The sequence below is a fragment of the Globicephala melas genome, chromosome 6 (genome assembly GCF_963455315.2).
Source record: "Globicephala melas chromosome 6, mGloMel1.2, whole genome shotgun sequence".
Classification (NCBI taxonomy): Eukaryota; Metazoa; Chordata; class Mammalia; order Artiodactyla; family Delphinidae; genus Globicephala; species Globicephala melas.
The window spans coordinates 2585001-2611836 of record NC_083319.1 but is presented as its reverse complement, the minus strand read 5'-3'; the positions used below and the strand labels follow the sequence as shown (position 1 = coordinate 2611836).

The window sequence follows — 26836 nt, the reverse complement described above, 5'->3', positions numbered from 1 at the left end:
TGGATAGTTTCTATCTCTGTCTTTAAGTTCACCTATCTTTTCTTCTGCAATATCCAATCTGATGTTAACCCCATCCAGTGTATTTTTCATCTTAGCCATCGTAGCTTTTTTATCTCAAGAAATTTGGTTTTGTTCCTTTCAACATCTTCTCTGTTTCTACTTCACGTGTCCAGTTTCTTCTCTAGTGTTTCAACATGTGGGCGACAGTTATAGTAACTGTTTTCATTAATGTTCTTGTCTCCTAAGTCTATCATCTGCCATTTCTGGGTTAGTTTCAGCTGATTTTTCTCTTGATGGTGGACTGTATTCGTTTGCATCTTTGCTGCCAAGTAATTTCTTGCTGGATGCCGGACGTTGTGAATTTCACCTTGTTGGGTGCTAGACCCCTATATATATATTTGTGAACTTTGTTCTGGGGTGTGGCTGTTACTTGGAAACAGTTTGCTTCAGCCCCAGCTGTTATGCTTTGGGAGGCAAGACCAGAGCACACTTAGCCAAAGCCCTTCTGAGTTCTCTACCCAATGCTCCAGGAATTATGAACTTTTCCTCTCTGATAGGAGCAGGAACTATTCCCGGGTCTGTGTGAGCTTCCAGTATTGTTCCCTAGAACCCTTTCAAATGTTTTTTTCTCTTAAAAAAAAAGTTCTTTCTCTGGGAGTTTCACAGCACGTGTGCTGATCAGTACTCAGCCCACTACTCAAGGGGACCCTCTGCAGAGATCTGTACTTCTCTCTGCACAGCTCCTCCTGCACAGGACCCTGCCCTGTGCACTCTGGCCACTCAGCGTCCTTGGACTCTCGGCTCTCTCTCCTCAACTCAGGGGGTACCGGCAGGCCCTGCCTGGGTTCCCCTGCTCTGCAGCCTGGAGACTCTCACCAGGTGGGGAGCCTGGACAGTCCTGGGCTCTCCTCACTCCTCACCCATCTCTTGAGGATGGTCCTTCATCATCTGATGTCAGTGCCTTGGAAGCTATTATTTCGTAGCTTTTTGTCCTGGATGCTTAGTTGTTTCAGGCTGTGGGATAAATCTGGGCCCTGCTGCTCCACCTTGACCAGGACTCTGATTAGCTAATGCTGCTCTCATGATGTGGGTTAGCGCTCCCAATTATGAGGGGAGTCCCAGTGTCACCCCCATTTTGTCACTGAGAAAACCAGGACACAGAGGAGTTAAGTGACTTGGCCAGGGTGATGCAGAGCCTGGAGACCAGCCCCGTGTTACACCGCGCTGCCTCTCACACAGCTGCCCAGGCCGGAAGCTTCGGGGTCCCCAGGACTCCTCCCAGTCACCCCCTTCCCTCCCCTTCTCTCCAGCCCCACCCTCTCCTGTCACCTGATGCCTACAACAGCCTCTGGACGGCCCCTCCCACCCACCCTGCAGCCACAGAGGCGTTTTTAAAAAGCAGAACTGACCCAGGTACCGTCCTTGTCAGCACCCTTCCGTGCCTTCCCCCTGGCTTCATTTATTCATTCATCACTCAGCTGACAGTTACCAAGTACCTACTATGAGCCACCGTTCTGGGCGCCAGGATCCAGCAAGGAGCAAAACAGATGGCTCCCCTGTCCTCGGCGACTCAAATCCCTGGAAGGACGAGCCTCACCGGGTAAAGGGCAGCCATGGTAGGGAGGGGGTTATTTCGGATAGATGGTCAGAGAAGGTCTCTGAGGAGGAGACATTTGAGCAGAGACCTGCATGGAACGAGGACAAGAGCCCATGAGACAAGTGCATCCCAGGCAGAGAGAACAGGCAGTGCAAAGGCCCTGAGGCTGCAGTGGGCCTGGTGTGAGCAGGGGAGAGAGGCAGGAAACGTGGTCCAAGAGGGGCTGCGCGGGGCTGGTGGGCCTTGTGGGTGCAGCAATGCCATGATGTCGTGTTTTATTTTAAGTGACACAGGCCCACGGGGATGTTTTGAGAAGAGGATGGAGAGAGCTCTAGCCTGAAGCCTCTGTGGAGCGTCACTCTGGCCTCTGTGTGGAGAGCAGGCGGCCGGGGGTGGGAGTGGGGGTGGGGACTCAGGCAGCAGCCCAGGCTTGAGGGGAGGGGCCTGGAAAAGGAGGAGGCATGGGAAGCGGTCAGACTCCGGGTAGAGTTTGCGGATCTGCTGACAGATCGGGTGTGAAGTGAGAGCAACGGAGGGGACCCGAGGGACTAGGGGGTTTGGGGTCCGAGCAGCTGGAAGGGTGTAAATGCCATTCCCTGGGATGGGGGCGCTGCAGGAGGCGCATCGGGAACTGGGTTTCCTGCACACCAGTGTTCCCTGTGCTGCACGTGCAGGGGCCGAGGCCGGCCGGCAGTCATGGAGCAGGGCGAGGTCTGGGCCAGGGCTACCAATCTGGATGTTGTCCAGAGGTGTGGAGAGCTGGGGAAGGTCACCTTGGGAGCGGCTGTGTACCGGAGAGGGAGTGTGAGGCCTGGACCCCTGGGCCCTGGGCACGTGAAGGTCAGGAGACGCGAAGGAGGCCGCACAGGAAGCCGGGAAGGAAGGGCCTGTCCGGCAGCTTCAGCGTCAGCTAAGGGCTCTGGTGCTCCGCCCCCTAAGTGTGCCCTGTGGACCGGCAGCGCCAGCACCACCCAGCGCTTGTTAAAACGTGTTCCGGGGCTTCCCTAGTGGCGCAGTGGTTGAGGGTCCGCCTGCCGATGCAGGGGACGCGGGTTCGTGCCCCGGTCCGGGAAGATCCCACATGCCGCGGAGCGGCTGGGCCCGTGAGCCATGGCCGCTGAGCCTGCGCGTCAGGAGCCTGTGCTCCGCAACGGGAGAGGCCACAACAGTGAGAGGCCCGCGTACCGCAAAACAAAAACAAAAACAAAAACGTGTTCCGTCTCAGAAACCCCACACCACTGGTCAGAGCTGCTTCACCAGCTTCCCGGGCGACTGGCTGCACATCCAAACGTGAGGACGGCCGATGTAGGAGTCGTTTCAGGGAGGAAGGGCCCCCGAGCTGCAGCAGGCACGCCACGTGAGGACCAGGGCTCCGTGAAGGCTGAGCCAGGCGCAGACGGAACGTGCTGCGCAGCCAGGTCCCTGCCGACCTCCCCCCGCGCCCCGTCCTCGTGCTTCCTCCTCCTCGTGCGCTCGGGCTCCTGAGTCCACCTCGCGCCGCTGCCCCCAGGCCTTTGCACGTGCCGTTTCCTCTGTCGATGCTCTTTCCCGTCATTCCCTTCTCATCCTTCAGGTCCCGGCACCGGGGTCACTGTCTAGTAGCCACCTCTCCCAGCTGCCCCCCCATCCCGCCAGCGAGCACCCGGAATGCTCCCTCCGTACGCCCCATCTGTGTCCCCCAACAAGACTGAAAACTCCACAAAGGCAGGGACCCAGAACAGAGTCCAGGACGCAGCAGGAACTCAGTGAATTTTTGCGTTGAATTGTTGATAAATTATAAACGCCAGGTGCCTAGTTTGGACAGCGAGTGCTATTAAATCCCAAAGGAGTCGTATCCAGGGGCTGGGGGTCAGGAAAGGCTTTCTCAAGGAGCGTGCAGACTGATGGCTGGGGATTTCATAAGCAGAGGTGGAAGGGAGTTCAGGGTCCCATGGAAGGGCACCAGCAAAGGCCCAGAGGCAAGACAATGCAAAGTTTGTGGTCTTAAGGCCCCGGGAACAAACACCTTAGCCAGACCCGTTAAAGGGAGCGTTGCAGGGACAGCCAAGCAGGCTGGAAAGGCAAATCCGGGACAAGTGCAGCGGGCCCGGAACACCAGATGTTTGGGGCCTGGACCAGGAGAGTCAGCTCAGAGCTTCGTTCCAGAGGGATGCTGGCTGCACTGCTGGGGTGCTCTGCAGGGAGAGCCGTGGCCCGCATGTGCTGACCTGAAGGGAGACAAAGCTCAGCGCAGTCTATATGGAACAGGCGCATTTTGTTTAAAAAAAAAAAAATCAAAATACAAAGGCGAGGAGGTCAGCGGGGGCTCCGTTGAGGCTACCAGCGTCTCCAGACCAGGCTCTGGGCAGGGGTGTGCATCCAGGCTGCCCGGAAGTCCCGCGGAGGAGGCAGGGGCCCTGGCCCCGTTCATTGCTGTGCCCACCACGCGGCACACCCCGCACTCCATAAATGCTTGTGGAAAAGAGGGAGGAGGGGAAGGAGGAGGCTGGGAGACTGGCATTACCATCCTGCTCTGAAGATGAGGACTCTGATGCCCATGGTCACCCTGGCACGAGGGAGGAAAGCCTGGATTCACACCCAAGTCTTCTGACTCGCAGATAGACCAGGGCTGGGAGAGAGAGCCAGCTCCGCCAGGCACGAGCCCGGGCTGCATCGGAGCCAAGCCTCTGGGTGGCAGGAGTCCCTCAGGGGCTGCAGTGAAGGTTCTGCAAGAGAACATGTATAACAAACCATGGCTGCTCAGATGAGATGGTTGAGGGTGGCCTGAGCCAGGGGATGGCAGAGGGCATGACTGAAGTGGCCAATTCTGGGCTCCAGAGCTCACCAGGAAAGTCCCCGGCAGGATTGGCGGGAACTTGGCTGCAACATCCTGTCTGGACCGCTGAGCGGGGCGAGCCAGAGATGGGGGCGTCTGCCCCCTGCGAGCTGCACTGCGGCAAGGGGCATCCCGCTGTTGCCTCCACTGCCACCGGGTACAACCGCACGGGGCTCTGAGGACTCGTGCGGGCTACGGGGTGAACCCCGAGTCGGGTCCCTCAGCCCCTGTGAGGGTTCTCGGGGCAGATCCGCCTGCCGGCACTGCATCCATAGATGACTGTGTTCCCAACTCAGCCTGAGCTGCACATCGGAGACACCTGCACCCCCGAGGGTCTCACGTCCTTAGCCTGGGGTGCGCTGGGGGGCATGGTTGGGGGGCGATCCTGATGGGCTGCCTGAGGGTAAGGCACAGCTCACTGGGCCACTCCCAGAGTTTCTGACTCGGTGGGTCTGGGCGGGACCGGACTCTGCATTTCATCAAGTCCCCGGGTGTCACTGGGGATGCTCTGAGCAAAGAAGTCGTAGGCCCGGAGCAGCTCAGGCCAGTGATTGTGGGCGAGGCTGCAGGGTGAAGAGAGAGGCCAAGAGTGGGCAGAGGTAGGTCCTGAGGCCGGAGAGGGAGGTATTTATGCTCTAATAGGGAAATCACTCCCCACACACCCGGCACTGCTAACTGCTCCCTAGCGCTGAAGTCTGCGCTGACCGTGACCTCTGTCCTGAACTGCACTCGCCACCACGTGCCTCTGTTCCCCGAGTCTCCCCACCCCCTCCAGGTCCTAGAGTGGGACTGGCTGTTGGTGATTGACTGGGTGCTCGTCCAATCGCTGTGAGATGCCAGAGGCAGCCGGCATTGCTGAAAAAGCCTCCTGACCCCCAGCCTGGCCCCAGGTTCTGCCTGTCACCGACGTTGCAGGTGACAGTATCTCCTTGAGCCTCAGTTTCCCCATCTGTAAAATGGGGTTAATAACTCCGACCCCTAGGGCGATGGTGAGGCTTAAAGGGAGTGATGTGCACGTTCTCTGCAGAGCACCGCCAGTGAAGGCACTGTCCCCATCCAGCTTTCACAGATGGTAAACCCAGTGGGGCTTTTCCCATGTCACACTGCAGGCATGGAGTGGGGACAGATTTGGTTGGGGTCCCCTGGGCTCACAGGCTCAGCATCCCTCCTCCCCTCACCCTTCTTGCATGAGCCCTTCACAGCTAACTTGATCTTCTTCCTGTAAATTCATCAATGGCTCCAACGGCCCCCTCCCCCTCCCCCAGTGCTTAGCTCCCAGGGGCTCCGCTTTGGCCAGTGACTCAATCCACAGGCGTATATAGAGCTCCTGCTGTTTACCAGGGTCTGTGCGGCAACGTGAGGCTGATGGTGTAGCCCTCGTGGGGATCCCAGTGCATTGTGGGGACTAGCGGGAAAGCGGCTGAGGATGAAACCGCAAGGGATGGAGAGGACAGCCCGGTGCACAGAGGAGAGAGCAGGCTTCCTGCAGAAGGGGAGGCCTGAGCATGGCCGTTAGGATCAGAAGGCATCGGCCCCCTGGAAGGAAGTGGGCATGGTCCCGGGGCACCCCAAGCCAAGGGACCGTGGGGCAAGCACAGGCCTGAGGCCAGTGTGCACCCCCACAACGCAGTCCCATCCTCAAGCAGAGGAGGGGGCTGGCACTGGCTGGGGGGCCGGCCTGGCCCAGGCCCTGGCAGGGAGGCAGGCGGGAACAGGACAGGATGAAGCACTGAGGCCATGGTGTTGTCTCAGCCACGGTTACTGACCGAGACACACAGCCAGGGGTCAGCGCCCTGAGGTTAGGCCTGGGGGTCTCCCCAACCCAGAATGGTACTGCTCTGTTGGCCCTTCGGCACCCAGGGGCCCCTGGCAGAGAGAGGAGTTCTCGGAAGTTGAGGTCAGCACCGGCACGTAACAGACGACAGCTCTGTCAAAGGAACGGGCAGGGAAGTGGCCAGGACAGGCAGTGGGAGTGGGTGGGAAGCCCCGGTGTGAGTGGGATGGCTGATTCACTTGGATGCCTTAGTGGTCTGGCAGGGTGGGGGCACGTTACTGTCATCCCTTCAGGCCTGGGCAGTGGCCGGCGCTCTGTGGACACAAGAAAGCCCCCCGGCAGGCAGGCCCTCCTATGGTGGAGCCACGGTCACGCCTGGCACCGAAAGCCCGCTCTCCCATGCTCGGGGCAGCCGCGTGGCCGAGGGGTCAGGAGCCCAGCCTGCGCTGGCAGGTGGCCCTTGAATCGCCGGGGCCCGGGGCGTCCCTGCCGAGTCTGTGAGCCTCTGTTTGCCCCCCTGGGTCTGGTTGAGTCGTGAGGGTTTCATGGACGTCAAGGCTGAGCCGCAGGGATGGGCAGAGGCCAAATGGGGTCCTGCCTGTGCTTCCTCCCTCCTGCCCCTCCAGACGCGGAGCCCCCCTAACCCCCAACCCCCGGTGCCTGTTTCTTTGCCGGTGCTGAGAGTGACTGTGAGGGCGAAGTGAAACACCCAGGGGAGAGCCCTTGCCCAGCGGCTGGACGTGGTCTGTGCTTAACGAACAGTGCTCTGATGGTCCCAGGAAGCCCTGGCCTGCAGCCCCCTCCTGTGCGCCCGCCAAGCTCCGAGCTGGTACCAGGGGCCGTGCCCAGTTCTTTGAAGAGGAAGTTAGAAAAGAAAAAAACGGTGAAAAAAGTTACGTCAAGGAGCAGAAAGGGTTTTGCAAACCCAGCTTCTGCACGTGGTTATTTTAAGGGAGAGAAAAAGCCCGCGGCATCTGCAGCTGAGCTGGGGCTCCCTCGGCGTCTCCAACCCGCCCTCCCGTAAAGATCCCACCACAGCCTAGAAAGTTCCGGAATGGTGCATGCCAGCTGCCTTCCTTCTGACGGGTACCCCAACGCGGGCCTGGCCCGCAGCACCCACTACCTGCCCAGGACACGCTGCGGGCAGGCAGCGCGGGAGGTGGCGGCCACAGACGCAAGACCCCGTGCCTCCCCTTCCCGCGTTCAGGGGGCCTGTTCGGCGCAGGCTTGCCAAGCGGACCCCGACTCAGTTCACATCTGCCCGCATTTTGCAGCCACTACCGTGTCCTTGCGCTCTATTGCCCCCTGGTGGCAGGAGGACCGCAGAACTGGCGCCAGCCAGGTTCCTGCCTTCACGGGGCTTCCAGTCGGGCAGGGGGCGAGGAGGCGGGTGCACCCCTGCCCCTGACACCCGTAGGCAAGCTGGGGCGGGGTGGGAGAAGGAGGGAGAAGACAAGACGCACACTTTGGGAGGCGCACCCAGGTTCACCCCCTGATCCCCACGCCTAATCGTGTGAGCCACGTGCAGCTCTGCCCCTGTTTCCTTGTCAGTAAAATGGGGTCATGGTGACCCTGCTCAGGCTCTCCTAGGGATTAAAGATGTTGGTCAAGGGTGCTGTGCCCTGCCTGGCACAGAGGAGGTGCTCAGGACGGGACGATGCGCTTGTTGCTGTTGTGAGGCACTGGGGAGCCACGCAAGGTGTTAGAGGGAGGCGGTGACCAGTCCAGACTTGGGTTCAGGAACCCCTGTGGCGCAGCATGGGCAGGAGGGCGGGGCAGGAACCCCAGGTCCTGGGATGCCCCGGCAGCCTCTGTGCCGTGCTGGGGTCAACAGCTGGAGGGCCGGCCGGAGAGATGGGCGTGAACCGTGAGCTTCTCCACAGCCGTGTGTACTTCTTCAGACCACGAGGAGGGTGGACAGGAGAGGTCTGGGAGCTGCTGAGCTCAACGTCCGGCAGCGGGGGGCCTCGCCCTCCTCCCACCCCTCCCCTCCTCCCGCCACCACCTTGGGACCCAGGGAGGCGGTCCAGGGTCGCTAGCCTGTGCCCAGCTCTCGCTCTGTGGCAGAGGTCGGGGTGACCCTGGGCAAGGCTCCCTCTCTGGGGCACAGCTGCCCGTCTGCACGGCAAAGGGGCAGAGACGTGCTCGTGGATTTCCGCACCACCGGCCATGCCCCCACGGAGCTGGGGGATCCAACTTCGTGTGACCACACACCCCAGTGCACCCCGAGTTTCTGCCCATCTGGATGAGCAGGGCAGGGGCTCCGGGCCAGACAGCAGCAGCCACAACTGAGGGTTTAATTTTGGAGCGGGTTCCGAGGGCCTGCCTCACGAAAGGCCCCTCTGGGCCGGGCCTCCCCCCCAGGATGACCAGGGCCCTCCCAGGTGCCACCCGCTGCCCCAGAGGACCAGGGAGGCCCCGGGCGGCTTTGGCACAGCTGCTGATGGAGGCCAGGAGGGGTTCCTCCTGCTACTCCCTGGGGACCATGCCAGAGGGGGCAGGAAGGCCACCCAGCTGGAGGTGCCCTGAGCCCCCTGGCCCACCCAGGTGGGGCAAAGCCCTGCTCCCTCCAGTTTCCTGGCCACGGCCCAGCCACCAGGCCCTGGGGTCTGCCCTGGATCCCCCCCTCCTGGACCACAGAGCTGCGAGCTCCTTTCCTCAGCTCCAGCCATATCCACGGTGGGCCGGGCAGGTCCACAAAGATGGGGTGTCCATCCAGTCGGGTTTTCTGCTTGCTCGGTGGGTTGACTCACTCCTCCAGCCTCAGTGCACCCCTAGAAAACGTGAGTGGGGTAATCGAGCAAAGAGATGCGTCTGAGCCCTGCTTCCCACGTGGCCTGGGAGAGTGGGTGTGTCCCACCCTCCACCCAGGGGCGGCCACAGGGAGAAATGAGATCAATGCGCTGACGCTGTTCTCATTAACCCTGATGTTGCTGAACTGAGGCCCAGAGAAGGAGGGACCTGCCGTTCCCCATCACACCCCCAGCCTCCCTCCCCGCCCCCCGAGAGCTCCGCCAGGTCCCACTAGGAAATTCCGGTTCACCCTTCAAGAGCTCAAGGACCCCGGCAGGTCATTCGTTCCCAGTCGGCGCTGAGTCCCTACCGTGGGCCCTGCTCTGGACTGGGCTTCAGGAACAGAGCAGTGGACCCCAGGTAGGGCCCTGCTCTCACATTGTTCACCCCAAGGGGCTCTTCAGCAGGGCTATGGGGAGAGCTTCTGGAACTCTGTGAACCCCAGAAACGGCTGTCCAAATGGCACAGCCCCTGTGCTCTCTCTGGGGGTCCTCGAGGAGTCCAGACCACAAAGCCGGCCGGCCAGAGGCACCCACAGCATTTCCTAAACATCAGCAACGCAGCCCGCCTGGCAGCGCCAAGCCCCCCGCTGCAGGCGCCCTCCGGCCTCGGAACCCTAGGCGGGCACACGCCCGGCTTACTGGGTCCCCCGCGCCTGGTTGGCCCGAGCGCTCTCGGGGCTGAGCTGATCCGGGCTGAAGATGGAGCTTGGCGGGAGGACGCTCCAGGTGGTGTTGGGAGCTGCCTCTCCGGGCCCCAGGCCCCGACTCCGCCACCCCACCCCCAGCCAGGCTCTGGATGACATCTCCGAGGCCAGCCCCAGCGATGCGGAGCACTTCGCCGTCTACTTATTACCAAACGCAGGAATCTGGGAGCCCGCGGAGCGTGAAATTAGGACCAAATGTGGAGGAGGTCTAGACAGGAACTCCGGGCCACTCCCGCTCGAGGACGACAGGGCCCTTGGGCTCCCAGGTAGCAGGAGCGCTCTGGTAACCAGACAGATGTTTGTGGAGGAAAAGCGTGCCGGCCCTCCACAAGCTCGACGCGGCGCCGCGGTGCGGAAAGGCCGGGCGGCGAGGCGGCACACCTGGGCCCCAAGCCCAGCTCTGACCTCTCTGCCCCCGGGCTCGGTCTCCCTGTCTGGAAATGAACAGCACCGTCTTCGCCCGGCTGGAAGGGCTGCTTGTGAAGCGAGCGGATTCCAGGGCCCCACGCAGACCCGCCAAGGCCTGGGCCTCTGCATACTTCCCGGGTTCCCGTCCCTGGAGGGTTTAGGAGTCGCTGGGCTGGTTGAGCCTGAGGCCCGGCCAGTGTGGAGGGTGCAGGGCTGGGCTTCTCCTTGGCTCCTAGAAGGGGCGCCGGGCACCTCAGGTGAACAGGCGAAGGGGTGGGGGGTGCTGGAGGGGCGTAAGACAGGCAGACTGAGGAGACTCGATCCTTGGTCCGCAAGGCAGGGAGGGGTGGGATGCAGCAACGGGAACAGAGGAGAGTCTGAGGCAGTGCAGGACACGTGGTCCAGATGGCAGCCATGCGGGGGTCCCCTGCCAGGGGAGGGGCTCCGTGAGGGCAAGGGGGCGGCAGGTGGGCCGGCGTCTGCCCCGCTGCCAGGTGTCTCCTGCCCCCCGCCCCGCTGGATCTCCTCGCCGCAGGAGGCAACCGGAGCTCGTAAGGCGGCGGCTCCCCGCGAGACACCGGGCTCTCGGAAGGGGCCGTGGCCCGCCCAGCCCCCCTCCACAGACTCTGGGGCCGGGGGTGCCCAGGGAGGCCCCATCTCACAGCCTGTGCCTGTAAAAATCGGGGGCGGGGACAGGGAAGCAAAGCCGTTTATAAAGCTTTAAAACCGTTTATGGTCCCGGGGGGCAGATTAACAATTCAGCTCAATCCTCGCCAACTCGTCTTGGCTGGCGGTGCGTGGAGACTTGGGGCGGGGGCTGGGGCCAGGGAGCTGGAGGAGGGACGGCGGCGGCAGCCTCCACCAGGCTGGCACTGGACCTGCCGGCACCTCGCTGCCCCTCTCCTTCCTCTCCCGGCCCGACCCGGCCTGGCCCATCAGATGGCCATCCTTCCAGGACGGCTCAGAAGCCTTCTCCTCCAGGAAGCCCCCCACGGTTTCCCTGATGCGATTCTGCCCCCTGAGCCCCGAAGCCCTCCGTTGGTCTCTGGGCACTCGGCGTAGCCATTCCCGGGACACAAGTGTCCAGGGGACACTGGATCAGCCCGGTTTCCCTCTAAGCTCCCAGGCAAGTTTATCGGAGTGTTTGCGGTCCTTCCCCTTCTCTGCCCCCCTGCGGGATGCCATCCTGATCTATTGCCTGGACCAGCAGCTGGCATTTTTTTCACATTCGTGATTCTGAAACTTTGTCCTGCATCTCAGTTATCCGGACCCCTCACAGGCAGGGCTGGTTAAAGATACAGACCTAGATCCTTCAAGTCCAGAGCTGGCAGGACTTGGTTTTCTAAATCCTCCCATGCCCATATTACAGAGAAGGAAACTGAGGCCCAGAGAGTGGCCTGAGACCCAGGGTTACCAGCGAGTGTATGGCGGGACACTCCCCCTCCTGCCCACCCTCGAGGGCAGGACAAGGGCCCCTCAGCCCTGGTTACTTCAGTGTCCAGCTGGGCAGCGTCCCCAGGCACAGGAAGGAGGTCTGAGAGGCGACAGCTCAGCGAGGGCAGCAAGGTATGGGGCTTGGGGAAAGGGTCCTCTGGCCGCTGTTCTTCCACTGACTTGCTGTGTGAGGTCACGAATGTCTCCCCCGCAACGGTCACCACCCCTGCACTGGCCTCAGCTTCCCCCTACACCCCCCATTAAACAGAGGGGTGGGACTTCAAGGTTCTGTGAGTTGCATTAAAGAAGTCCAGGAAGGCTTCTTGGAGGAGAAGGCATGTTCTGAGCACTGAAGGCAGGGGAAGGCCTGGAGAGGCATAGGGAAGAGCATCCCTGGGGTGGGGCACAGTAAGGGCATAGGGGTGGCTGGAGGGTGGGGTGAGGGAGGCCATGTCACACTCTCGGGGGCAGTTCGGAGTTGACCATGGACTGATGTCAGGCTGGGGCCTAAGCGAAGCTGCCAGTGGTGTGCGTGCACGTCTGCTGCCCGGGCCTGGTCCCGGGAGCGGCGCCCGGCTCGGGCGTTGCTGCCCGTCGGCGTGCGTGTATCTGCAGAGTGAGGCTGAGACGCTCCAGCTGGACGGGGCAAGAGTGTTGGAGCTGTGCCTGCTGACAGTCCTGGGCGCCTGGCCGGTGCCGGGGTCCTTCCCATCGCGCCACCAGGCTGCCTGTGGCTGGAGGCCCCCCACCCAGAGCCGGGCAGAGCGAGGGGCCATCTGTGTCTCAGACCCGGGGAGAGGCTCCGTGGCCACGCCCTCAGGGACCTGATAGAGGGTTGAGAGGCAGAGAGGGAGACATAGTAACAATAGGAAACTGAGCACAGCACACCTGCCGCGGGGTGGAATCCTCCATGTTCTTCCGTTTTACAGAGGAGGAAACTGAGGCACAGAGAAATGGAGGTATTCGAAGCCCCACGCTTGCAGCTAACTGGGGGCAGAGCCAGGCTGGCTCCCAGCGGTCCGTCCGGCTGGGGTGTTGGGGGCGCTGAGTTTAACTCCTGCACTTTGACCTCCTCCTTGACCTTTCCCAAGCCCAGTGAGTTCCCTCATCCATGAAGCAGGGCCATAATGATCTTTTTGGGGGTACAAATGGCAGAACCACACCCAAGGTTGATGTGTTCACAGCAAGAGTCACTCTGAGGGTCTCAGGGAGGGAAACGGAATCCCGTGAATTGGGACCACAGCCTGGCTCTCTCTGGGCACCTGCGTCCTTCCTCTCTTCCCGCCTGGACCAACTCCCCTGCCTCCACACACATGCCGCCCTGGCTGCGGCCTGAGTGCCCATGTCTCTACCCAAGGTCAAGGGACCAGCAGGGACTGGCCAGTCTCCAGGTCCTGGTTCCACTTCCCGGGAGAGAGAAGACGGCTGGCCCGGCGTGGGGGGGCTGGCGCCTTTCCATCCCAGCCCCAGCAAGCCGTGGCCAGCGGAGCGGCAGGGAGTACGGAGGCTACTGAAGCCCTCTGGGCCTGGGAGGCCCTGGATTTCCCGTGGCAGGCGCTGGGTCACACGTGGCTTTCAGCTGCGATGGGCCCATTGGCCAGAATGACACGCGTGGACCAGTGGCCCTGAATGGGGGACTGGCTTTGGCTGGATCACCAGGAGGGACCCTGGCCTTCTCTGAACCTCGGTCTCTTCATCTGCACATTGGGGGTCCCAGTGCCTGCTCTGCCCTCCCACGGCTGCCGCAAAGACCAGGGAGAGCTGTCAGGGGTCCATTCCACTGCCCGCTTTCTGGCCACTCCAGGGTCAGGCTGAGACAAGCCGGGGTGTCCCTGTGAGCCCCCAGGGGGGAAGGGTTTGGGGGCGTGGGGCGCAGCGCCCCACCAGCAGCTGCGTGCTTTGCTTTGCCTCACCTCCGTGAAGAGTGTGAAACGCATCTGGACGGCAGGCCTGGCCCTGCCCGGCGTCCCCCGCTGGTTGCTTCCTCTGCACACCCAGCTCCCTGGATCCGGCCCCGGTCGGCCTGCACCTTTGGCAGGGCTGGTGGGCCAGCTGGCCTCAGCCACCCTGGGGGCCGAGGAAGGCCGGAGCTGCCCGGCAGGGCGCCCAGAAATGCAGGGGTCCCTGGGGCTGCTGCTCTGTCTGTGTGGCCTGCACTGTGTCTTCCTGACCGGGCCCTATTGGTCCAGCTGTCTGGATCTGCCTGTCTGCACCTCTGTCTGTCTGCATTTGGAGCTGTCTGTGAGTCTGGGTCTCGTTGTCTCGTCGCTTTGGGCCTGTCTGGATGTACCTTTCAGTCCATCTGTCTGTCTGCTCAGGGTCTGGGTTCCCACCCCAGCTGTGCCTCTGTCGCAGGACGCTCCCCCCACCCCTCGTGGGCACACGTTCACGTCCTCCCCCACCTATAGACCAGCGTCCCCGGCGTCCCTGCCCGCCACTCCCTGCCAGTCCACTTGACCCTGCAGACGAGCCTGTGGGGAACCGCTGAGCAGCCAGCCTCACCAGGCGGGGCGCAGCCTCCCTCACTCCTGACCCACCGACCGCCCAGACCCCCCGAGTCTCCCAACGAAAACCCCGTGTGTCAGTTCTCACACATTCCTGGAAGAGAGCAAATCGGCCCAAATTCCATCAAGTCTTTGGCAAGGCGCATCAGCAGCCTTAGAAACGTGCACAGCACAGAGCGCTTCACGGCACGTTCCTGTAATTGCAAGACGTGGGAGGTAACGCAGATCCCGGCCCGCAGGGCCTGACTGAGTGAGTGGGGCCCCTTCACGCCGCGGGGCGAGCTCTAGGGGCCCCTGGGGGTAATCCCGCCCCTAGGGAGACGTGGTGTATCTGGGGAGAGACTACTGGGTGAAAAGGGGAGGTATGGAGGGTGTAGACAGAATGCCACTTTCGCTCAGGAGGAGAAGGAAATCTATATTTGCTTATATTTTTAGAAAGAAGCAACGGAAGGATAAACCCAGAACTAAGTGAAATGGTTACTTCTGGGCAGAGTAGGGTGGGCGGTGGCTCGGGGTGGGGGGGGGCTGGGCGTGCAAGACCTCTCTGAATGCACCTGGTTTTATGCTTTTGACTGGAACCAAATGTTTTCTACAATTAAAGAGCAAAGCTAAATCCGTTTTTTTTAAGAAAGTAAAAACTAGAATAAATGAACCTGAATATCAAGGTGGTGGAAAGAAAACCGTACTAAGAATTATTTCAAGTGACTTTGAAACAATTTTTCTACTACACATCCCTAAGGGGACAAGGACAAAAAAAATAACAGATATCAAATTCCATTCAGTAGACTTGTTAGTAAAAACATCGGTAACACTACTTTTAAATTATTATATATGATGGGAAAAAGCAAATGATGAAGTGCTTGTTATTAGGAAATAAAATTTGCACTGTAAAGGTCACATAGACATCACGTTTTCACATGTCAAAACCCTTTGATCTCTAATTTTAAATGGAAATGTCAGTATAAACTCATGTTCATTTTTCTGTTCCTTAAAAAAAAAAGTCTTTCCGAGCTCTGGCCACCGGAAAAACCTGGAAACCCAGGAGCAGCTAGCACCCCTAGTGCCCAGACTGTGTTCTCTAGAACCACTTCCCAGCAAGAGAACCAGGGTGTCCCAGGAGATAAGCTGGGACATCTTACGCCTAAAAGCAACATGCGACCGAGGGTTAGTGGGGTCCCACCAAAATGACGCCGGAGTCAACCTGGAGGTGCTTCCAAACCCACGGTCCCGGTGGGATCATCTGAACATCAAAAAGAATGATGACTGCAGTGGCTTAAAACACATCAGATGTACATACAAGTCAGTGAGATCACAGTGATACTGTAGAGCGACCACAAGTCTCACGGGGCGCCAACTTATTCTGAAAATTGAAAAAGTTACGAACTGAGCGTCTACTCCTTTCCTCTGCAGACTGTCTTTTAATATTACCGGATAGGTAATGGGGAAGGTTCTTTAGAGAAGAACCAGAGCTGATACACGCAGAAGAAATGACAGCATCTGAAAAGTCGCTATTTGCAACTCCTAATGAAATAACAGACGTAGGCTATGATTTCCAGCGGCTGCTGAAAGGATGAGGTGGAAGGCTGATGGGGAATTTTACGGTGGGAGGATTGGGCTGACGGCAGCTGAACCCACCGGCAAGTCTCAACATCACGACAAGGACAGCGTGGGGCCCTGAAAGTGAAGCGATAGGAAGCCAGTTTAGAGGACAAAACCATGATGGAGGGACATAGGAAATGGTGCTGGGAGAAATGCAGCCAGTTCTAGTACATGGAAAATCCTGTAAGATAAATGACCCAGTTTCTTCTATAAACAGCATGGGGCGGGGAGGGGCGAGAGTGGATGGGAACTCTTCTGCAGTCAAAAGGGGCAAACTGGATCCTGATTTGCGCAAAACCAACTGTAAAAAGACGTTGTGGAGATGACTGGAGGCTTTTTAAAGGTCCTCACCTGTCAGATTCCGCACTGAAGTATTTATGAGCAAACTAATACACTCTGGGATTTCTTTAGGGAACTCAATCGCCCGTGCCATGCTATTCCCCTGGCGGAAAAAAAAAAAAAAAAGGTAGGGGGTGGAAATTGAGGCAGGGTGTGCTCAGCAGAAGCTGGTGCCTCAGAGATGACTGTTAACCGTCCAGGGATACGGCAAGCCGGCTATTAAAGCCTGGTCGCTTGAAATGGGCCACAGTGAGAATATTTACGGCACGAGCATCAGCAAACGCCACAGGTCAGGGTGCTTTCACTCCAAGAACTAGTTTATCAGCACCCGGCCGGACAGCGCTCACAAGGGCACCGCTGGTGACCGCATTGTGCATCCTCTCTACTTTGTGTGTGTTTGAAATTTTCCACAGTAGTTTACGAGGGGCACATCCTTAGGCCTAGAAATCCCACTTCTGAGAACTTATCCTGGACAGGTAATTGAAGTCGGTCCTGCAATTCAAGTGGCTTCCGTTTTTAGCTACGCAAACGTGTATGGAAACGGCTTAAGATTTATTTTTTAACGTCAACAGCCTAAACACCAAAAAGGAGTTTGGTTTTCAGTTTCGAAACATGAGAAAGTTCTGGAAGTCGGTTGCAAGCAAAGCGAATGTACTTAACGCTACTGACTTGTACACTTAAAAACGGTCAAGATGGTAAATTTTATGTCACGTGTATTTTACTGGTGATTTGAAATGTTAAAAAAAAAGGATCGGTTATGTTATAAAATGGAATATGGTTCGAAATTATGTTACAGAAGAAAATTTAATGATAAGGAAAAATAAGGATGAGCTGGTGAAGTGACAAAGCCGGTTACAAAACCATACGTTCAGCCCGACTGCATTTGGGTAAATTTATGCGTGAGCTTGTCGCCCAGGCTGAAAGTGTGCTAGGCTAAGCGCTCACATACGTGCTCAAGAAACCTACAGGGACCCCTGAGAGCGAGGGGTGTGCTGTTAGCATCATCTCCTAGAGGTGTGGAAACTGCTGGCACAGGCAGAGGCCGAGGGGGATGTCCCACCTGAGCCCCAGGCCCAGCCGCTGCCTCCTGCATGCAGTTGGGTTTTTCGTTTTCCCTTTCGGAGCGCTTCCTCAACCTCCTAACCTAGAACAGCTTCCTTCTGCAAAGAGCTGACAATGTGGTGAAGCTGGTGCTGTGCGTTGCAGGCTGTTGATGGAGAAGGGGGCGGATGACAGCCGGAACTGTGGTCATCACCGGGGGCATCTTGGCGACTGTGATTCTGCTTTGCATCATCGCGGTTCTGTGCTACTGCCGGCTCCAGGTACTCCGGGAGCTGGGGGGGGGGGGGGGGCGGGGGGAGGGAAGCCCAGAGGGGGCCCTGCAGAGGGAGGGAGCCAGGGCCCAGGAAGGCGGAAGAGTCAGGTCTCCAAGAAGGTGCAAGGCAGACGGCACCCCCGGACTCCACCTGTGAGGGCTCGGTGATGACGGCTCCCCAGACTCCCTGCGAGGTGAGTCCGCTGAGGCTCAGAGAGGGTAAGGGCCTTTGCAGATGTCACACAGCTGCCAAGCGGGGAGCAGGGGTGAGCCCTTGGGTGGTGCTACTCCACCACCTGTGCACTCCCTGCCCCACCCACACTCTAGGGCTGTCCTAGGTCCCCCACATCTTTCTTCCTGAGAGAGGACAGGAAGCCACGTGCATAGGGCAAGGCAGCACGGCTTGGTGCCCTGGAACTAGATTGGGACCAGACTGCCTGGGCTCGAATCCCAGCTCTGCCGCTTTCAGGCTGCCTGCACCCCCTGTGCCTCAGTTTCCCCACCTGCAAAATGGAGTTGGCCGTTGCACCTGCCCCCAGTTGCCGTGGGCTGAAACGAGTGAATCCCTCACTTAGGGATCCCGGGAGTCCGGGGTGCCTGGATTACGAGCTCCCGTGAGTGGTGGTGCCAGGGACGCGGGTGTCTGAGCTGGGTGCCGCACACTTGCAGTGAGGGGAGCCGGGGAGCCGGCGGTCACAGTGGCCCTCTGCCCGCAGTACTACTGCTGCAAGAAGGAGGAGTCCGAGGAAGACGAGGAGGAGCCCGACTTCGCCGTGCACTCGCACCTGCCCCCACTGCACTCGCACCGCAGCCTCGTGCTGACCAACGGGCCGGCGCTCCACCCGGCCACCGCCGCCTCCTTCAGCCAGAAGTCCCCGCAGGCCCGCGCCCTCTGCCGCAGCTGCTCCCACTACGAGCCGCCCACCTTCTTCCTGCAGGAGGACGAGGGCGTGCGCAACGGCGGGGAGCGCGTCGCCCACAAGAGCGTCAGCCGGGAGGACGTGGCGCTGCCGCCTGGGAGCTTCGGGGCCCTGCAGGCCCTCAACCCCAGCCGCCTCTCGGCCATGCGGGAGGCCTTCTCGCGGAGCCGCAGCATCAGCACCGACGTCTGAGGGCGCCCCCGGCCGCCGACAGGTCCTGAGACCACGGTGGGGTCCCCACGGCGTCCCAGCCTGGCCCTGGGCCGGGACCCAGGCTCGGCCCAGCCTGCCTCACAACCGCGTCCTCACGGGGGCCCGTTGGGGAGCTCCGGGGCTCGCTGCGGGGGTCAGACCCAGTGAAAGCAGTGTGGCCGCCCTGGTGGTGGCCCCGGGGCCTGGGTTCGGAAGGGAGGCGGGCATGATGCGGGCACAGGTGTGCGGTAGCATCCGGGTGGCAGACTGCTGGGTGAGGTAGGGCTCTGGAGCATAGACCCCAGGCTGCTGCTACCAGTGCTGCCGTCAGGGAGGGGGCCGTGGAAGGTGGCCTCCGTCTCAGCCCCAGCAAGTCGGCATCTCTGGCTTCACCGCTGGCCGTGTCCCTCCCTCCCTGGGCCTCAGTCTACCTACTTGTTCAAAGAAGGGGTGGCAGCCGCGATGCTAGGGGCCCTGCAGCACAAGCCTCACCTGGCGCCTTGCAGACCAGGCACCCCGTCCCAGAACAGGGCCTCCCCCCGCCCCTCCCCCACACACCCTGGCTTTAAGCGCCAGGAGGCTGAGACGCTGGTTGATTGAGCTGGGCCCCCAGCTGGGCAGATCGCCCTAGAAGGGGGAGCTCCCTTGGGATGCGCAGCCCCGACTGGCTTTTTGGTGAAAATGGAGTGGGGAGGAGGCCATGTGCTGCTCCCCCCGCGTCGGCAGTGTCCACACTAAAATGCCCAGTCCAGTCCTCAGCCCCGATGCGGTAAGGCGGACGCAGCCATGGACAGGGGCTAAATGACCCACTGACTCCCCGTGAGACCTGGGACGGGCCCTCCCACTCCTGGGCCTCAGCACCCCCCAGAGCCCTCCTGCTTTCATGACCCGGGGCACAGATCCCCGAGCTCTGCCACCTGCCCAGTTTCTCAGGAGGACCTGGAAGCAAGACCCCAGGCTGCCCTTTCCCTGCTCCGGCCCCGTGCGCACGCTCCCAGCAGGGCTAGGGGCTCCCCCGCCGTCCAGCTCGAGAAATGCCCCAAACCCAGGGGCACCACCCGCGGGGCACGCAGCCCCGTCCACGCAGAGGCACCGTTTCCTCTCGGCAGCATGGCCCCCAGAGTCCCCTGCCCTCTCCCGGGCTCTCTCTGCCTCTGGGCCCAGCCACAGAGCCAGCCCCCACCCTGGCAGGGCAGCCCCGTCTGCCCAGGAAGACGGACCAGGCTCCCCAGCTAAGCCACCTTCCTAGCAGACAAACCTTCGGGGCACGTGGCTATCCCCGAGCTGTGGGCGGCCTGAGCACCACACTTCTGCTCTTTCTCCAAAGTGCTGCTGAGCTGTGACTCCGGATGTGAGCAGAGTTAGGAAGGCTTACTATTTTTGGCATCGTCGATTCCCCCCCCCCCGCCCCCACCTTCTTCCTTTCTCCTCCTGCCTCAGTTTGGACTTGCTAATGGAATTCATCCCCAAGCTTCCCCTTCCTTTGTCACAGCCCATGAGTTTGTTTCTGATGCATTAGCTGGGCGGGGTGGGCGGGGGTGGGGAGGGGGGTGAGGGTCAGGAGGTGGCGCTTCCTGCGGCTGTTCTGTTCGGTTTCCTATTTCCTTTTCTGGTCTCTGGCCTCTGTGTAGATTCCTAGATCCATTTGACATCAACACGCACCCATCCATCCGAACTCCCCCGGCTCCACCATGGGGACCTGCGGGGAGCTGCCTGCTCTCTGACGGATTCGAGAGCCAATAAAACTCCTGACACCGTGTGCTGTCTTTGGTCTGCCTGACATTCCAGGCCAGCCCAGACCCCTCTCCGGGGTGGGGGTCTTAGCCCAGACCCCTCTCAGGTGGGTGGGGCCGTATGCAGCCCAGCACCGGGCAGAGCTGGCCTTCCTCTCCCGTCCAGCCCCCGGGGTCAAGGCACTGCCCAAAGGCGCCCGGCCGCAGCCATGTTTGGTTTAGATTTTCCCGGGGTGGATGTGTCAGTCTTCCATAATTGGAAGCCACTGGCCTAAAGCCTGAGCTCCTGGAGGGTGGGTGTGGGGTGGCAGGCTGAGCCGCCTGGGGCAAGTGACTGACCTCTCTGGGCCCGGGTCTTAGCATCAACACAATGGGTGACAGTGATACCGACTCCACGGGGCTCTTAGGGTTAAAGAGGCAGCGCTGGTAACGCACTGGGCACCGACCTTGGCGCACAGGATGCGCACAGAAAGTGCTGGTGGAAAGGAGGATGGGGGAGGAAGGTCACAAGGAGAGAAAAGATGGGGGTGGGGGCAAATGACAGGGCACAACGGTGCGGTGTGTCAGGGAGCCCCAGAACCCTGCAGTGCGGCCACCCACCTCTGCCGGAACTGAGCCGCTGACCTTGAGGGAGCTCACCCCACAGGCCCCAGCGAACCTGGAGAGCCACTCACCCACCTGCAGCCCCCTGGATGCCATCCTAAACACTGTGGTGGACCCCGCTCTGGTCCCAGTTTGGGGACAGGCTGGCCCTGCATCCTGGGGAAGCAGTCAGGTAGCCCCTCGCCTCCCTGCCCCCTGTCCCCAACGACCCTCCCTGCGGCATCCTCAGCCCTGTGCCCTCTCGCTGTCCCTCGGCGGGTGGACACCCCCATCGCCCCTTCTCCGCTGCGGCCAAGCCAAGGTGCTTTCAGCACCCTCCGCACCCACCCTCTCCCTGGAAGTTTTCCGTTTCCACACTCCACCCACCCCCCCACACCCCGCTTTCATCTGGAAGAACTCCTGCGGCTGGACCAGCCTAAACGTCACCTCCCCCAGGAAGCCCTCCTGTGTCCCGGCACCCTTAAGTCTAGATTAAGTAGCCCTTCTAAGAGGCCCAGAAACAGTAGTGATGGCCATTTCCTGAGCACTCCATGTGGGCCCACACCGCGCCTCCCACCCTGCCTGCCTCACCTCTTCCTCCCGTGGTTCGGGTGAGGGAGTTCCCTTGGGCTCCGCTGTCCCCCAAGCCCCACAGCAGTTGGGAGGTGCGAGATGGGCTCGGTTCTGACTCCAGCGCCCGAGTCCTGATGCCCCTGAGACCCCTCCCCGCGGGCCACCCACTCTTTTTGTCACCTTCTGTCCACTCTCCCCTGTCATCTCCTCAGGGAGACGCTGCAGCCCGGCCCCCAGCCCCACCTGGTCCCAGACCTGAGGCCGCAGCAGAGCCTTCTGCATGGGCGAGCTAGACAGCGCCCCCAGCTCCCGAAGCCTCACGGCCACCCCACCCCGCCTGGCAGACCCCGGAGACCCCATGATGCCGCCATAAATAGGACCACTTTATTAACGTACAGAGAGGACTGACGGACGACAGCACAGCCATGGTGCTGCGAGAAAAACGCCTCTTCCCAGGTGTAAAGTGCGGTGGGTCCCTCCGTGCCAAGAGCTTCGTATCAGGGAGGCGAGCGATGCTACGTCGTGAGATTAAAATTCCTCCGGCAAGAGTCACCTAGACAGCATCAGGATCCCAGGCGCCCCGTCTCCCTGGCTGCCCATCCCCCTCTCCTCACCCCCACAGCCCTGGAGGGATAGAGGATGTTCCCAGGCCCCCGGGTGGGAGCCACAAACGCGCCAGTCCTCCCGGCTCTGTCCTGGGAGGGCCGACAGGGCCGAGGGGCGCGCTCGGGGGTTGGGGGGCAGGGGAGGGGCTCTCCTGCCCGGGGAGAGAGCAGGGGCTCAGTGTCACGTCTTCACAGCCGGGGCGCCCTGCAGGGAGGGTGTCCGTGGAGGGGCTGCTGCGGCCCCAGGGATGGGGTGCTCGGTCTCTGAGGAGCGGCCGCCGGGCCTAGGAGTGGGGGGGCCGGCAGGAGCGACAGCATGCCTTGCTGTAGTACCAGTGGCCGCAGAGGTTCACCTTGATGGCCAGGGCGCAGTTGGTGCCCGGCTGGTCCTGGCAGCTGTCGTCTGGGGAGGGGACACGGCGGGGGGCGTAGGGCATCAGGAGGCGGTCAGGGGTGATGGCCCCACCCCACCGCCTCCTCTCCTTGAGTTCTACCTCTCTGCCACTGCTTCCCTGCCTCCGTCCCACTCCAGGGATGTCACAGATCCCACCAACTGATGTGAACGGTGCACAGGGAAGGGTAATGCCCAGGGCCCAGGATCTGGAAGAGCCACTGATCTCACCCCTGGAGGCCTGAACCTACCCGGGAGACCCACAGGTGCCCCTTCCACTCAGTAGGTCCAAAGCAGAGCTCATCACCCGGCCCTGGTGCCCCCTCGGAGCCTAGTACCCTCACGCATCTTCCAGGTGCCCGAGCCAGAGACCCTGCTTCAGCCCCTCGCCTCCCGGCTCCTGCGTGCCCAGCTCGGGGGCGCTCTGGCTAAGTCTTCCTGGCTCCCTGGTCCCCTGCCCCACAGCTGCCCTCCCATCTTCTGAAGCCGGATGCTGTCTCCAAAGTGCAGGTCTTGGCATGGCTCCTGGGGACCCCAAGCTCCAGTCAGCTCTCACCTGCCGCCCTTCCCACCCTCACCTCCCAGCCTGGGCTCAGCCACTCCAGGAGGAACCTTCACTCCCCGACATGCATTGGTCCCTGTAGCCACTAGGCCCTCCCGGTCACCCTGGCCGATGCCTGCTCATCCCGCAGGCCCTGGCGCAGCCCAGCCTCTGCTCTCCCGGGAAAGCCCCTGCCCCGCCCTCAGCCTCTTCCCCCTCACCTGGGGGCTCCGTGGGGCAAGGCTGCAGGTCACAGGCCTGTCTGCCAACGGGCTTCACCAGCGGGTCGCAGCCCCGGACGATGTCGGTGCCTTGGTAGCACTTCACGTCTCGCATCCGCACTCCCACCCCGCAGGTCTTGGTGCACTGGTCGGGGAGAGATGGCATGGCCCAAGCCCCCACCGGCGGGGCAAGGGCTCTGGCCAGAGGTGGGGGATCCCACCCCTGTCACCTGGCTGCCGAGTCTTACCCGACACGGGACACGTGGAAGGGCACTGGCTGGCAGCCAGGAGACGCTAAGACTCGTCCCCCCTCCCCCGGGGCTGCTGAGTTTCCCCGTCTGCACCGTGAGGGTGTGGCCGTCTCCTCTCTCAACTGTCCCCCCCCACCCCCGGCCGGGTGGGTCCTTCAGCTGTAGCTTTCCTGGGTCCTGTGCTACCGAATGCTCAGGACACACAGGGCCACGGCCCAGGGAGAGTGCTGGTTTCCCACTCCAATAACAAGCTGTGTTTGTAGTGGACCAATTACATGTATCTTCCAAAGCCACCGCCTCACCGGCTCCCAGAGTCCAGATGTTCCCCTTGGAAAACCCCGCTGAGCTACCCAAACACCAGGGCCATCTGCTGAGCCCAGTTACCCCGCCGTCCTCCTGCCAAGATCCTACAGGCGGTGGCTCCCTCTGGCTGCCCCGATGTGGGTGACCCCACGTCACCCAGGCACGTCTGGGACCCGAGCCCTCGGTTTCCCGAGTGGGGTCTGGGGTGGGAGGCCCTGGCCCTGGGCCCACCCTCTGGTTCTGTTTGCAGAGGCACAGGGAGGGCTCCCAGCCTGGCGGGGGGCTGGCCCAGTCTGGAGGTACCAAGCACAGACAACAGTCAGCCTTGGATGGGTGCCCTGAGGAACCTCTGGCTGTCCCTCGGCCCCTGAGTAGATGGGACAGCTGGGAGGATGCACTCTTTCTAAGCCCCTATCCCGGGAAGGGGAAGCCACAGGGGAAGCAGACACCACCCCAACCAGGGACAAAAGGACAGAGGTCCACGTCCCCACGGGCCGCTCACCCCTTGCCCACCCACCAGCATCAGGGCAACACAGGGGCGCCCCTCCCCCAATGCTCCCAGGCTCCTGTGCAAAGACCACCGTGGGCCTCCCTACTTGCGCCCTCCTGGGAGCTACAGCACCACCAAGTGCAGGGGGGACTTGGGGCACAGGACTGGTGACGCTGCTGTAAGGAGACATCAGGGAGACGGTATGAATCTGTAAGAACCCAAGTCTAGACACAGCCGCCCCTGTGCTGTAAGAAAGGCTTGAAGGATGCTGACGACCCCTGGGTGCCCTGGGATCCTGCCGGGAGGCCTCCACAGGAAAGGAAAGGGGCCAGGAGAGAAAAGGCAGAAGCTAAAGGACCCCCTTTGCTCGGCCAGGGAACTGGGGCGGGGTGGGGTCTGCGGACCAGGGCTGCTCTCCCGGCTCAGCCCAGCCTCACGCGCCTCAGGGCCCGCCCTGCCCTGCTCTCATTAGGATGGGCCGGTTCAGGGCCTCCCTTCACTCTGCACAGCTCTCGGCCCGCCCGGAGCAGCGTCCAATGTCTGCTCACGCCCCAGGAGCTGGGGGGTCAGCTCTCTCTCTGAACTTGGGTTTATTCCCCCGTGGGATGGGAAGAGGAGCCCCCTCCCGGGGTGCTGTTGGGCGGAGGAAAGGAGCCCGTCTGGCAAAGTGCTGGGACCGGCCCACCCACAGGGGCCTCGGGGCCTGGGAGGTGACGGTTCTGCTTCCGGCTGTAGAGAGCAGAGAGATCTCGGCTCCAAGCCACCCGCCAGCCTGAGGCCGAGGAGCCCGCAGGGCGTGGAGGGGCCAGGCCTGTGTCAGGGCAGCGGCGGCCATTCCTCTGGCTTCCCTCTGCCCACAGTGCACATGTCCTGCCATCCCCTCTGCCTCTCCAGTCCTGTGTCCCTCCTGCCTTGACTCTGGCTCCCGGGACCGAGGCCATATCTGAGTCAGCCCCACACAGTCCCGGTACCCACCTGGGATCTGTCTGCCCCGTGTTGGGTGTCAGGCACACGTGCTGTCAAATGCACGACTGAAAGGCTACAGTGCAAGGCCGGAAGTGACCTGGGCCCCAAAACGGCCCAGGACGAGCATGGCAGGGATCCCAGAGGTGAGATCCAAGAGGACTTCCTGGAGGAGGTGGCTCTTGCACCAGCTGACTTGGTAGCACTGACAATCTTTCCAGGGGTGAAAAGCCCTGACGGAGGCTGAGGGGGGGACATGAGGGGCACTTGGGGCGAGAGAGGAGGTACTTTGGCAGGACCAGAACTCAGGCCTGGCCTCAGGTGACCTCAGCGGGGGGCCAGCCAGGCGCTTACCTCAGACCAGGGGCTGGTGTACCACTTGAAGCAGGGCCTCTCGAAGCACGTGCTCTCCTCCGGGGGCTTCTCGGCCAGGCCGCACTCGGGGCCGTTGCGCGTCTGCGGCTTCCCGCTGGCCAGCTCCATGCACAGCACCAGCCTCTTTCTCACACCTCGGCCACAGGTGGTGTTGCACTGAGGCAGGGTGACAGACGGGGCCGGGTCAGGGGTCAAGGGCCAGAGGCCAGGAGGACCAGAACACAGAGCCCAGAGCCAGGCCAGTGGTAATGTCTCGGTCAATAGCAAGCGGGTGAAAACGCTTGGGTCGACGGCAGTTGGCCGAGAACTCTCCGGTCGATAACCACGTGGCCCCAGACAGATCTAATGACAAGCAATTTAGCATAAAACCATCTGCTGTGAAACAAAATGGTTAACGGCCATCCGACCTCAGATGATTTAGCTCATCGTGATCTGCCTGAAGCGAGTAGTTGACAGCAGTGCGGTTGAGAACAATTCGTCGGAAATTTTAAGTTGGTGACCTTGGCAGGTCTAGGGGTCGTGAGAACAAAGGGATGTACAGGGCCCACGAGCCAAGAGCGAGTACAGCAGAAGGACCCCCAACCCTGGGTTTCCATCTTTCGGGAACATGGGGTCATGGGAACTATACCAGCCCTGCATGCCTCGTTGAACATTTGCTATTTAGATTTGGGAAGTTTTAAGAGGTTTTCTTACTTTTTTGTTTTTTTCTCTTTCAAATGGATGTTTAGTGAATTGTGTGAATTAGGATGCACTTGGTCCTAATGTCCAATTAGTTCCTCGTCTGACCAGTCCGTCATTCTGGCCGCCTGGCTCTCGGCCAAATGCTCTCCCCGACGGAGGGGGCCCTGCCACCCGGCTCGGGCGCGGGGCACTCACCCGTTCCCAGTCCTGGGCCAGCCAGTGGGCGGGGCAGTTCTTGTCCCCGCAGGGGTGGATGGCCAGAGGCTTGGCCTCCATCTGGCACTGAGACTCGGGCACCACCCGTCCGTCGCTGGTCTTGCAGTACACGTGTCTGATCATGCGGCCCTGCCCGCAGCTCCCACTGCACTGCAAGGGGACACCCGGGGTTAGAGGCAGAGCCCCCTCCCAGGTCCCCCAGACATCATTCCCAAGAGAGGAGAACAGCTGGGGGCAGGGGAGGGGTTGCCATGGTAACCATGTTTTAAATAACAGTTTCTGTTCTAATGACAGAAAGATTGCATGCCCATTGAAAAACACACAGAGAAAAGCACGCCTAAGACACCTGAAAAGCTCATCTGTACACCCAGCACTCAGAGGGGACCCCAGTGAGCACCTGAATGTCTCATCCAGGCAAGAGGCAAGAGAGGCAGACACACAGACAGACAGGGAGCTTATAAAAGGGCATCGGGATGTGACCACTTGTTTTGGGATAAAGGTTTTGATTCCTCGTA

General features: G+C 61.0%; 2 protein-coding genes across 8 annotated transcripts in view; one reads left to right on the top strand and one right to left on the bottom strand.

Annotated features, from left to right (window-relative positions):
* The window catches only part of FAM163B (family with sequence similarity 163 member B), a 30882-nt gene extending 10727 nt beyond the window's left edge, over positions 1-20155 (top strand). The window contains exons 2-3 of the mRNA XM_030838123.2: positions 17176-17291; positions 18001-20155. Coding sequence (XP_030693983.1) covers positions 17199-17291; positions 18001-18396 — 489 coding nt within the window. The 5' untranslated portion in view covers positions 17176-17198 and the 3' untranslated portion in view covers positions 18397-20155. The remainder of the gene's footprint in view (positions 1-17175; positions 17292-18000) is intronic.
* Positions 20156-21631: 1476 nt separating this feature from the next.
* The window catches only part of ADAMTSL2 (ADAMTS like 2), a 36076-nt gene continuing 30871 nt past the window's right edge, over positions 21632-26836 (bottom strand). For 4 of the 7 annotated variants that reach the window (XM_060300205.1, XM_060300207.1, XM_060300208.1 and 1 more), the window contains 4 exons: positions 26301-26471; positions 25404-25580; positions 23043-23187; positions 21633-22292 (listed from right to left, as the gene is read on the bottom strand). In XM_060300205.1, the coding sequence (XP_060156188.1) occupies positions 22174-22292; positions 23043-23187; positions 25404-25580; positions 26301-26471 (612 nt within the window). In that variant the 3' untranslated portion in view covers positions 21633-22173. Of the gene's footprint in view, positions 22293-23042; positions 23188-25403; positions 25581-26300; positions 26472-26836 lie in introns of those variants that run through there. The other 3 variants (XM_060300206.1, XM_060300210.1, XM_060300209.1) reach the window with 3 other exon arrangements.